At 42.1% G+C, this 12,983-nt stretch overlaps 1 protein-coding gene across 6 annotated transcripts in view; it reads left to right on the top strand.

Moving 5' to 3' along the window:
• The window catches only part of Kmt2a (lysine methyltransferase 2A), an 81,284-nt gene that overhangs the window by 24,897 nt on the left and 43,404 nt on the right, over positions 1-12,983 (top strand). For 5 of the 6 annotated variants that reach the window (XM_031346289.1, XM_031346286.1, XM_031346287.1 and 2 more), the window contains exons 2-4: positions 5,418-5,487; positions 8,488-11,138; positions 11,510-11,687. In XM_031346289.1, the coding sequence (XP_031202149.1) occupies positions 5,418-5,487; positions 8,488-11,138; positions 11,510-11,687 (2,899 nt within the window). The remainder of the gene's footprint in view (positions 1-5,417; positions 5,488-8,487; positions 11,139-11,509; positions 11,688-12,983) is intronic. The other variant, XM_031346290.1, reaches the window with a different exon arrangement.

The following is a 12,983-nucleotide window of genomic DNA, read 5'->3' as shown; positions in this document are numbered from 1 at the left end:
GAAAACCAACCATTTTAATTGGATATAGGAAAAGGAAATTATTAAATGTCTGAACAATGGCATTTCATAAGGCTGTCCCCATACTTAGGAACTGTGGCATGCCTGATGACTGCAGAGGATCAGGTCTCTGTCTCTAATCCTGTTGAGGCCATGTTATAAGTGAGGGAGTGTTAATGCTTTGGGAGTATCTTGAAATCTACTGAGTGTTTCTTACCCAGCAGATACTAATGTGAGAAGGAGAATGAGCCGTTCCCAGATGTAAGCATGTTTTTTATTCTGGAATATGAGTTAGTCATATTTTGTTTTCGTGTTAACAAAACTTTGGTTTTTGGAAGGAAAGCTAAGGTTGCACCTGCCCGTCCTTGCCTTAGGTACTACTTGGAAGCAGGAATTGTATATTTTCCAACTTTTCATCTGGAATATAGCTCTGGCTGGGACACGTGTGTGAATGGTTTTAAAAGAACCAGTAGATGAAATACCACTTTGAAAAGTTTTCCTGGTCTTACATAATCTGTGAGGTACAGATTTTCATGTATTTTTCTAAATGCCTTTACTAAGTTTTATATGTAACATTATTATCTGTAATATTATTTTGAGCTGAGATTCTCTTACCACTACAAAAATAAAACAATCTTTTTGAAATGCGGTCTCATTGTGTAGTTTTTTTTCTTTTTCAAAGATAGAGCCTTACTGTGTAGCCCTGACTGGCCTCAAACTCATAGAAATTCATTTATCCCTGCATCTTGAGTGCTGGGATTAAAAACATTTCCCACCATGCCCAGCAAAAAAAACTGCATAAAATATTTATGAGCCAGGGAGTTTAATAGTAAAAGTGTGCTTGGAAGTTCCTAGCTAGCTGCCCTAGAGTTAGGGCTAGGAGTAGTGAATTCTACATTATTTGTATAATTATCTTTCACCTAGGAGGTGACATTGGATGACTTAATTTACCATAAATCACCAGACATTAAATATGATTTAACAGTATTACTAGAACTCAACTAGGGGGGTTTTCAATCTTGGAGCTAAGAAAAATGTTGAACTTTTAGCAGCCCAGCCGCCAGGAACATCACTGACTACGAGGGGCAGGTGCTCCAGCTATTGCCTATATTTTGTCTAGGAATGCTGTGCTCCTCAGATAAGGCCCTGAGGAAGAGAAAGTTGTGTGTTGGGCTGTGTATGGTGGCACACACTTTTAGTCCCAGCACTCAGGAGGCAGAGGCAGGAGGAGCTCTCTTGAGTTTGAGGCCAGCCTGGTCTACAGAGTGAGACCCTGTGTCAAAACAAAACATCAAAGAAATAGGAAAGGAAAATTATGTGTACTTAGTGGCCCTAGGACTCCTTGGCTAAGTGCAGCACAGTGTCTCCTGCTCACTCTTCAGCTGGCTTATGCTGGGTATGAGGGTGTGGCAGTGTCTGTGTGTGCATTACCTTGATCTTTCAGTTTGTCAGCAAGTCTGAACCTATTGGAAGCTAGGACTGCTGCCTCTTTCCGTGGTCCTGAGCTGCTACCTGACTAAGGCAAGCAGTGGAGCCAGATGAGAAGCCCATTTGGATGCTCGTGTATTGTGCAGCGGTGAAGTCTTTCTGTGTAGGAGTCTCTACTGGTATTCTGCTGGGTATCTTTCTTAGACCGTTTTCAGCTTAGCTACCCTTAAGTTTTTGTCTATTTTTTTAAAAAATGTGTTCATTTAGGAATCTGAGCGTAGAATTTGAAGTTCAGGGTTGGAAGACTTTGACATAACAAGCTTTTGCTCTCACCAGGTTGTCTGGGTCTTTGAAGAGTGAGCTTTTACTTTAAAGCATAGTCAAGAAATCAGTATATATTTCAAATGCAAAAACAAAACAAAAGAAAACAAAAAAGTCAAAAACAGTTCCTGGGTTGAAATATAGCCTTTAGGGGAAAGGGTCCTCACTGTGTGTTACTGGGTATCCTGGAACTCACTATGTAAACCAGGCTGGCCTCAATCTCTGCCTTAGCCTCCCAAGTGCTAGGATTAAGGGCATGTGCCACCAGCAGTGCAGCTCTTTTGACTATACATTGTTTCTTTTCTTGTTCAGATCTTATTCTGAGACAAGAAGGAAAACAAATGTTTCCGGTCAGTTTAGAAAATACTTGGAAAAATTCTAAACATTGACAGCTGAATGACTGCCTGTGAGCTCAGTGGTGCCCTCACTGCAATATAGGACTTCGCAGTTAGGAGTGTATAGTTAGGCTTTGTGAACGTTTGCAGTGACCCACTATGGTTGCCCACAGGGAGCACAATGGTATTCATCTTGTTTCCTTTAAAACAAATAAATATCTCACCTGCTCAAGTATAGTTGCTTGCACTGTGCTTGGAGCGTAAGACTCATGCAGTTAGGGGTGTGGCCTGCTGGGGTGCATTTGACATGATCTAGATACTGTGAAATACACGGATTGGCAGTGTGTTGGATGAGCGTGATGTAGACAAAGAACAGATTGACCGGAAGCTTGAAGGATCTGAAAATGGGCATTTTGTGACTTTGGTTGCAGAATAGAAAGTTTTGTTGTGTAGGTGATTTATTTTGAACCCTTTGAATTTTTTATAGGTTTAATTTAACTATTGTGGTATTGAAGTGATTGCAACCAGTAATAACTGCACCCACTTTAAGCATAGGTTCTTTGATTGTTACCTATTAGGTGTGTGTGTGTGACCTTGGGCCAGTTATTTGGCTAGACTTTTGTTCTTCAACTATACAACCCTAATAAAAGTAATAGGAACATGCATGTTGCTTTTCGTTTTCTAAGTGATTTTGTATAAATGGTTTCTCAGTGCTCAATGAAGAAATGGAGGGAGAAAGTGACTTGTCTAAGCTCACACAACCTGAGAAAAGCAGATCTGAGTCCCAAAGCCAGACTTTCTGGTGTCTCAGCCCAACAAACATTGTCTCGCCCCCTCTAAAAAGTCGAAGATTTTGTGATTTTATTTTAAGTTAGTCCCCCCGCCTTGTTTGAAATAATTTACCATCACCCACAGTGCTTGTTTGTTTGTTTGTTTGTTTTCTCCTAGACGTCTCTCTGTCTTTACTTCTGAGCAAGGGTTGTAGCTAAGTGGTAGACTTCTTGCCTACGGTCCCAGATTCAGTCCCCAACACCAAAATATAGAGAGTAATAAATCTACCCAAAGTATGTATTTAAAGTGGAACAATGTGGACTTCTTATTTAAAAATTTGGATTAAGTGGGTGGTGGTGGCACAAGCCTTTAATCCTGGTACTCGGGAGACAGAGAGAGGCAGATATCTGAGTTCAGGGCCAAGCTGATCTACAGAGTGAGTTCCAGGACATCCATCGCTACACAGAGAAACCCTGTGTTCAAAAACAAACAAACAAACAAACAAACGCAATGTCTGTGTATGTCTGTGCATGTGGTGTCCTGGATGGGGGCTGCGTTTGATAGTGCTTGCTTGTAGTCCTATACTGGGTCGGGGGAGAGAATGAGCGCCTTTGAGACTACTAGCCTGGGTTATGACATTGAGACCCTAATGTCCCTTCTCCCTAAAGGAGAGATTTTGGATTGATTGGGTCTGTGTGAATTTTGATAACTTTTTGGATACTGAGCCATCCAGTCTGAAGATTCACAGAAATGTATTTGTTTTTTTAAAAGTTGTTTTATTATTTTGTGTGTGAATGTTTAGCCTACGTGTATGTCTGTGCATGTGGTGTCCTGCAAGCCAGTAGAGAGTATTGGATCCCCTGGAACTAGAGTTATGGATGATTGTGAATCACCATGTGGGTGCTAGGATTGAACTGGAGCCCCAGTCCTCTGTAAGAACAACAAATACTGTTAACACTGGAGCATCTCTAGCCCTATTTAAGGGTTTTCCTTACAACTAATGTTCACAGTAAAAGTTTATTTTAAACTAAGAGGATTTTAAACTAAAAGGGTTTCCTGTCTGCCCTGGCTGTCCTGGAACTCACTCTGTAGACCAGGCTGGCCTTGAACTCATGGGAATTCACCTGCCTCTGCCTCAAAGTGCTGCGATTAAAGGCATGTGATACCACCGACCATCTTTCTCTTTCTCTTACTTACTATTTAATTTTATTTTTATGTATGGACTTTTTTGTGTGTACTGCTCTGGTGCTCTCAGAGGCTGAAGAGGGCATCAGATCCCTTGGAACTAGAGTTTTAGGTGGCTATGAGTCATTGTGTGGGTGCTAGGAATCAAACCCAAGTCCTCAGGAAGATCTGCCATCTGTCCAGCCCCTTAATTAAATACTTTTCCACCTTAGTCTTGGAGGAAAAAATTGCTGCCTAAAACCTTTAAGTTTAAAAGTTGAACTGCTGATTTGTCTATGATGTTTCATTTGTTTGATAAGTGGTTAAGGACTTCGTTAGCTCCTGGCTCTAGTTTTAAAGTGAGGAAGAGCAATTCAGTGGGGATGTACTCTTGTTGTCTGCTGGCACTGTCCACTGGAGGAAACTCGGAGACTTTAAATGTTGGGACACAGGTGGGGATTTACCAGACTCTAGCGTAGTGCTGGTTGTAGATGTGGGTTTTGTTTATGGAATCTGAAGTTTTCATATTCTCTCTCTCTCTCTCTCCCTCTCTTTCCCTTTCTCTTCCTCTCTCCTCTTCCCCCTCCCTCCCCGCCGTCTCTGTCTATCTAGAAAGAACATTTTCTGATTCAGTAAATTCATACCAATCAGTATGTTTCAGTAGACTTTTTCTTGAGAATTTGTCCAAAATAGGTTAAATGATTTCTAGTATTTTTAAGGTAGGTTAAAAGTTAGAGAGGCAAGGAGAGTTTTTGCTTTTGTTTTTTCTAAGCAGAATTGGGAATAAGAGGTTTCCCTGTCACTGTGTGTGGTCAGTTTACGATTCCTGTCACCATCACTGCTGCCCACCATTACGTCTCTTACCACAGGGCATTTTAAGGTGGTACCATAAAATGCACGTTGAGACTCTCTAATCTCAGATGTACAGAAATCACATCTGAATAACAGCTCCTGAATTAAGGAACTGTCAGTTAAGTCACTTACAGTCTCTATAATATTTAACAGGCAAGAGATAATCATATGGTTTATGTTATTCCCTATGTCTGTAGCTATAAGTACTTGTTTTATTTGTGGCTGTGTATTTTTATACTGATTTCCTTATTTGTATTAAAATTGTCTTTTAAAAGATTGGGCCTGTGTCTGTAGTTTGAAATCCAGGACCATCCCTTATCTAAGGTTCACCAAAGATAAGCTTTCTATGCATTGTTGAGTAATTACACAGCTATTATATGTAATGAAACTCTATGACTGGGTCATGACTTTATAGACTGTTTGGATAATGATGACTAGGATGCACAGACCAATTTTCCAATGCATTTGTTTCATCTAGGCATTTTCTTTGGGATTTATTCACATTTATGTTTTTGTTTCTGATTTTAAAATTATTTTCCTTTATTGTAGGATGAGCAGTTCTTAGGTTTTGGCTCAGATGAAGAAGTCAGAGTGCGAAGCCCCACAAGGCCTCCTTCAGGTATGGCCAAAGAAGCATGTGTCGCAGATCTGCATTCTGTCTGTTAGCAGAGTGTGGTTTCTTTCTGCCTGGTTGGGAGTAAGGATGTTTGCAGTACAGGCTAGGAAACAGTGTGTGAGCTAGACTGGACGGACTGGTTCCTGCTGCCTGTGCTTGTAAACCTTCACTCTGTTTTACTGGGTAATACTTGGGCATGGGAAGTAAGTTTCTACAGAATGATTTTGGAAAACTTGGTTAAATTAATGTGTTCTACTCTATGGTAGTATTTATGCTTGTGGGGGGGGGAATTGGCTCTTGTTTATTTTGTAGATGAAATTTAGTGTTCTATTGTCAAAGAACGAGAAACATGTTGGCACTATGATACCATTTTACCTAACCCTTAAAAGGCTGTACTAAAATAAAGAAACTGAAAATTATGTGGATGTTTCCAGTTATTAGCACTGTTTATCAATGTTCTCAACAAAATTCTAGACCTACAAGCAGTTTCCTAAGATAGGCAGTGGACTTCACCTTTATTAGCTTAAATAATTGAGTTGGAGGAAAGACTTGAGGTTCTATTGATGGGAAATCCACTCCTCATCTTGTCAGTATCTGGACCTCTTGACAGTGGATAAAGAGGCTAGTAAAATATTCTATTGTTAGATGTTTTTACTATTTAATTTGTGATGGTTGGTGACATTTGGGTCTCACTTGGGAGTCATTAAATACTAATAGTAATCTAATTAAACACCCAAGCTGACAATTTTTGTCTGCCCAGTGATGGTATTGATATCTAGTTACTGGTACCAGTATCTTAGGTGCTGTTATTTAGACAGTAGCAGTGATTTCTTTAAGAGGTAATGGAATCTTAAGTCTTTGTACAGGATCCTTACTCTAACACTTCATTTACAGTTTATAAAAATGAGGACAGTGCCATGAACCAGTGTGTGCCTTGAGTGTTAGCCAGCTGCGTAAGGACCCTTCTCTGCTCTGCTTTTTCTACATGTCCATGAAAGCTTCTTTTAAAAAGTAATATAGACGTGGTTTTCAGAATTGCTGAAGTCGTCTGGCAGCCCTGTGAAATGCCTTACAGTGTTAAGGAGACAAGTCTGTAGTCTTAGCTAATTCACAGTGGTTTCCTACTGAGGTTTTTCTTGGGATCAATTTACCTTAAATGTTGTGCTTGCTATTTTAAAGCATCTGGATATGTATTACTTAAATGAATTGTTATCTACTGTCTTATAGTCTAGTACTTTGGTTATAATTAGTATATATTGAGAATTGATTTGTAAACTCTTAATCTGTTAAGGGAAGTCACCTATGTTACTTGGTGAGGAGTGCACTTGTGTTTCTGTTGGGAAGTTCAACCATTAGACCTGGTTGGTTTCTGCTGTGTTGGCAAGCATCTCCGTAGCACAAATGTTCATAGCGTCTGAAATCACTTTTGATGCCTAGTAAGGGAGATTTTGGTCTCAGAAGAAAGCTGTACTATATGACACTGAGAAGCTAAGGAAAAATTAAAAAACAAACAAAAACCAAAACATAGGGTTGTGTTGTTTTGTTTTGTTTTTTTTGGAGGCAGGGTCTTACTATGTAGCCCAGGTTGGTTGGCATGGAGCTCACTGTGTAGCCCTGACTAACTTTGAACTTGAGGTGTCTGTCTTTCCTTGCTTTGTAAGTCCTGGGATCACAAGTGTGAGCCATCATGCCTGGCTGCTAGAGCCAGTTCTTAGTGCATTTTCAGTACAAGCTATGTTAGGCGTTAGGGACAGATTTGCTCTTTAACTGTCTTCATAGTAGTGGGTTGAACATCTTTATAATTTTGGAAATTCCTGTTTGTAAGAAGATCTCAATATGTGGCTGGAACTCCATAGGCAGGTCAGGATGACCTAGAACTTGTAGGTAGTCTCCTGCCTCTGTCTCCTTAGTGTTGGATTTCCGGTGTGTTCCATCACACCTAGTGTTTTCTTTTATCTGAAATAGCAATGATCTGTTTTAATAAAATGTTGATTGACCTTCACATCAGCTGGGGCTAAATCTTTTTGTAACTTGAGACTAACTAGTTCCAGAAGCCCTAGGAAAGCGTAGACTCAGGAGCACATCACACAAGCCGCTGCTTTGATAAACTCTCATGCTGCATCCTGGTGGTTGTGTTGATGTCTCGTGAGCAGGCGCTTGTCTCTGAAGTAATTCTTTCTTAAGTTTACTCTACCAGAACAGATTGAAAATACAGGATGCTGAGCTGCCCCGGAAGGAGCCTCTTTGCATGGAAATTGCTATTGTTCAAATTGATATGGTTCAAATTTACTCAAAGTCAGTTACAGATTGAAAAGTTGGAATGCTCATTGTCATCTTAGTCGAGTTGAGGATTTTTGTTTGTGTGTGCTTTTGTTTTGTTTTGGTGTGGTTGCTCTATTTTGTTTTGAGACCAGGTCTTTCTGTGTAGTTCAAGGCTGCCCTCAGACTTTTCAGCCTTCTGTCTCAGCCTCCTGAGCGCTACCACTCTCAGCTTTTGAAAACATGTTCTTTTTTTTTTTTTTTTTACAGCAGACTTTCTTTTATTTTTTTTTAATTAGATATTTTCTTTATTTATATTCCAAATGTTATCCCCTTTCCTGGTTTGAAACTGTTGCTCTTTGTGAGCTGAATAATGTAGTACAGATTTTAAAAACCAGTTATTTTATTTATTTATTTTTTAATTTTAGAAAAGGAATAAAAACCTTGCTCATCTGAGGAGCAGGAATTTCTGTTTTCTACATCACTTCAGTTGAAAACCTTATTTTGATTTTTGTATCGAAAAAGTAATTAGATTTTAGGTGGGGTGTTATTGTGTTATTGATTTAATTTCTTTGAGGTAAATATTTGGTGAGAAGAAATTAAGCACAATTTAGGTGTAGCATTGACTCAGTAGTCCCCATAAGCTCGCTACAAAATGGCCTGTGCTAAATTATATTCAGCTTAGCTGAGACCTGAACTACACAGCTAAATATATGCTCTTCGTTGTTTAATTTCTATACACAGTTAAAGCTAGTCCTCGAAAACCTCGCGGGAGACCTAGAAGTGGCTCTGACCGGAATCCAGCTCTCCTCTCAGACCCGTCTGTGTTTTCCCCTCTAAGTAAATCAGAGACCAAACCTGCAGATAAAATCAAGAAGAAAGATTCTAAGAGCATAGAAAAGAAGAGAGGAAGACCTCCCACCTTCCCTGGGGTAAAAATCAAAATCACACATGGAAAGGACATTGCAGAGTTAACACACGGAAGCAAGGAGGATAGCCTGAAGAAAGTTAAACGGACCCCTTCTGCTATGTTCCAGCAAGCCACAAAGATTAAAAAATTAAGAGCAGGTAAACTGTCTCCTCTCAAGTCTAAGTTTAAGACAGGGAAGCTCCAACTAGGAAGGAAGGGGGTACAGATTGTAAGACGACGAGGAAGGCCTCCATCCACAGAGCGGATAAAGACCCCTTCAGGTCTTCTCATTAATTCTGAACTGGAAAAGCCTCAGAAGGTCCGGAAAGACAAGGAAGGAACACCCCCCCTCACAAAAGAAGATAAGACAGTTGTCAGACAAAGCCCTCGAAGGATTAAACCAGTCAGGATTATTCCTTCTTCCAAAAGGACAGATGCCACAATTGCTAAGCAACTCTTGCAGAGGGCAAAGAAGGGTGCACAGAAGAAAATCGAGAAAGAAGCGGCTCAGCTACAGGGAAGGAAGGTGAAGACACAGGTCAAGAATATCCGGCAGTTCATCATGCCTGTGGTCAGTGCCATCTCCTCCAGGATCATCAAAACTCCCCGACGGTTCATAGAGGACGAGGATTATGACCCTCCAATTAAAATTGCGCGACTAGAATCTACACCAAACAGTAGATTCAGCGCCACATCCTGTGGATCTTCTGAAAAGTCCAGCGCAGCTTCCCAGCACTCCTCTCAGATGTCTTCAGACTCTTCCCGATCTAGCAGCCCCAGTATCGATACCACCTCAGATTCTCAGGCCTCGGAAGAGATCCAGGCACTTCCCGAGGAGCGGAGTAATACCCCCGAAGTTCATACTCCACTGCCTATTTCCCAGTCCCCAGAAAATGAGAGTAATGATAGGAGAAGCAGACGGTATTCGATGTCTGAGAGAAGCTTTGGATCTAGAACAACTAAAAAATTACCAACTCTACAAAGTGCCCCACAGCAGCAGACCTCCTCCTCGCCACCTCCACCTCTGCTTACTCCTCCCCCTCCACTGCAGCCAGCCTCCGGCATCTCTGACCACACACCTTGGCTTATGCCTCCCACCATCCCCTTAGCATCACCATTCCTGCCTGCTTCTGCTGCTCCCATGCAAGGGAAGCGGAAATCTATTTTGCGGGAGCCAACATTTAGGTGGACTTCTTTAAAACATTCAAGGTCAGAGCCACAGTACTTTTCCTCAGCAAAGTATGCCAAAGAAGGTCTGATTCGCAAACCAATATTTGATAATTTCCGACCCCCTCCGCTGACTCCTGAGGATGTCGGCTTTGCTTCTGGTTTTTCTGCATCTGGTACTGCCACTTCGGCCCGATTGTTTTCACCACTCCATTCTGGAACAAGGTTTGATATTCATAAAAGGAGCCCCATTCTGAGAGCTCCCAGATTTACTCCAAGTGAGGCACACTCTAGAATATTCGAGTCTGTGACCTTGCCTAGTAATCGAACTTCTTCTGGAGCGTCCTCTTCAGGAGTATCTAATAGAAAAAGGAAAAGGAAAGTGTTTAGTCCAATTCGGTCTGAACCAAGATCACCTTCTCACTCCATGAGGACAAGAAGTGGAAGGCTTAGCACCTCTGAGCTGTCACCTCTCACTCCCCCATCTTCTGTCTCCTCCTCATTAAGCATTCCCGTTAGTCCTCTTGCCGCTAGTGCCTTAAACCCAACTTTTACTTTTCCTTCTCATTCCCTAACTCAGTCTGGGGAATCTACAGAGAAAAATCAGAGAGCAAGGAAGCAGACTAGTGCTCCGGCAGAGCCATTTTCATCAAATAGCCCTGCTCTCTTCCCATGGTTCACCCCAGGCTCTCAGACCGAGAAGGGGAGAAAAAAAGACACAGCCTCGGAGGAGCTGTCCAAAGATCGCGATGCTGACAAGAGCGTGGAGAAGGACAAGAGTAGAGAGAGAGACCGGGAGAGAGAGAAGGAGAATAAGCGGGAGTCAAGGAAAGAGAAAAGGAAAAAGGGCTCAGACATTCAGAGTAGCTCTGCTTTGTATCCTGTGGGTCGGGTTTCCAAAGAGAAGGTTGCTGGAGAAGATGTTGGCACTTCATCTTCTGCCAAAAAAGCAACAGGGCGGAAGAAGTCTTCGTCACTTGATTCTGGGGCTGATGTTGCTCCTGTGACTCTTGGGGACACAACAGCTGTCAAAGCCAAAATTCTTATAAAGAAAGGGAGAGGAAATCTGGAAAAAAACAACTTGGACCTCGGCCCAACTGCCCCATCCCTGGAGAAGGAGAAAACCCTCTGCCTTTCCACTCCTCCATCTAGCACTGTTAAACATTCCACTTCCTCCATAGGCTCCATGTTGGCTCAGGCAGACAAGCTTCCAATGACTGACAAGAGGGTTGCCAGCCTCCTAAAAAAGGCCAAAGCCCAGCTCTGCAAGATTGAGAAGAGTAAGAGTCTCAAACAAACTGACCAGCCCAAAGCACAGGTACTCTTTCCTGCCTCGCCTCTTAAAGCCAAGTTCATGGAGCCCCTTCTTGGGGAAGGTTTGGGTTAGGCTAAATGTTTGAGCTGCATCAATTATGGGAGCTAGGAAGTGGGTGGTATGTGCAGTGGTCCTTCAAGGACCTGCAGCATTTTAAGAAGTAGAAAATTATGTTCTAATGTAACACAGAGGGGGCAGTATAGGTAGGGTGAAGAAATAGTTGATTTCCATATATTGGCCTAACAGCTAGGAATAGTTAGGGTTGGGTACTTTAGTGATAGATTATAATAAGCTGATCACGTATACTTTGGCTTCATTTAGTTGTAATTGCAACATGCACAGTCGTCTTTATTTGTGGCTTATTTCATACTCAGGGTCAAGAAAGTGATTCGTCAGAAACCTCTGTTCGAGGACCCCGGATTAAACATGTCTGCAGAAGAGCTGCTGTTGCCCTTGGCCGTAAACGAGCTGTGTTTCCTGATGACATGCCCACCTTGAGTGCCTTACCGTGGGAAGAACGAGAAAAAATTTTGTCTTCCATGGGGAATGATGGTAAGTCAGGGCAGTTGACCTTGGAGCTGCATTTATTTGCTTTTGTTCTGCAGATGCCAGTAGGCTCTTCATAGTTTGTTAGACCGGATTGAAACAACAGACCAAAACCAGATAGCTGGAGGGCATTAAATATGTGAAGATTTAGTCAGAGGAAGTGCTCAGAAAGAAAAGGAAGGTACCTAGGGAAGACTTGAGCCAGCTGATGCAAGTTTTTTTGTTTTGTTTTTTTGGGTTTTTTTTTTTTTTTTTGGTTTTTGGAGACAGGGTTTCTCTGTGTTGCCCTGGCTGTCCGGGAACTCACTCTGTAGACCAGGCTGGCCTTGAACTCAGAAATCCGCCTGCCTCTGCCTCCCTAGTGCTGGGATTAAAGACGTGCACCACCACCGCCCAGCTCTGATGCAAGTTTAACTCCTGAAAGAGAAGAAGGAAGAATGGGCAAAGCCTTCCTAGACTGCTGTGCAGTAGAAGAAAGCTTTGACAAGGCTGTCAGAGGTGCTTCTTCTCTCAGAAACAATACTGGTGTCTTTCTTGGCCACACCACGAACCTGCCTGGAGGCAGCTGTGCTGAGCGTGACCTCTTTGTACCAGTAGTTTTCGGAACACAGCAGTTGGATCTCTTGGTCATTTACACTTCCTGGAAGTAGAGTTCTATGAAGTACTCTATTAATTAGGCTTTCAACTGCTTCTCTAAATAAAATCCCATGGTCAAAAGCAACTGGGGAGGAAAGGGTTTATTTCATCTTATAACTCTCAGGTCCCAGTGAATCACTGAGGGAAGCCAGAGCAGGAACTGAAGGCAGGATCCTGGAGGCAGGAACTGAAGCTGAGAGCCTGGAGAACCATTACCTACTGCTTCAATCCTCATGGCTGTTAGCCTTGATTTCTTATACAACTCAGGACCACCTGCCCAGGGGTGACGCAGCCATGATGGGCTGGGCCCCAACTCATCCGTCGCTTCTCAAGAAAATGCCCTACAGACCTGTGTACAGACAGAAGCGTGTTCTTAATTGAGGTTCCTCTTCCCAGATAACTGTAGCTTGTGTCACACTGACAAAAACAAAGCAACTACCAGGATAGGACATCCTTGTGACTGCTCTCTGACTCTGAAGTGCTGGGTGCCTTCTCCTGACGGTTAGTCATCTAGAGAGAGGTCTCAGAAGCACTCATCTTATCTTGTTCTTGATTTGCAGTCAGGGTGTTTTGTTTTCAGTATTTAGATTTTTGCTTTCATTAAGCTATAGGGTGAAGATATTTAAAAGCTTTTAGATAATTATTTTGAACACCTCTGAGTTCTGT

Source organism: Mastomys coucha, unplaced genomic scaffold (genome assembly GCF_008632895.1).
Source record: "Mastomys coucha isolate ucsf_1 unplaced genomic scaffold, UCSF_Mcou_1 pScaffold23, whole genome shotgun sequence".
In the NCBI taxonomy this organism is placed as follows: Eukaryota; Metazoa; Chordata; class Mammalia; order Rodentia; family Muridae; genus Mastomys; species Mastomys coucha.
Note: the sequence above shows the minus strand (reverse complement) of the source record. Positions and strands in the feature narration are given on the sequence as shown.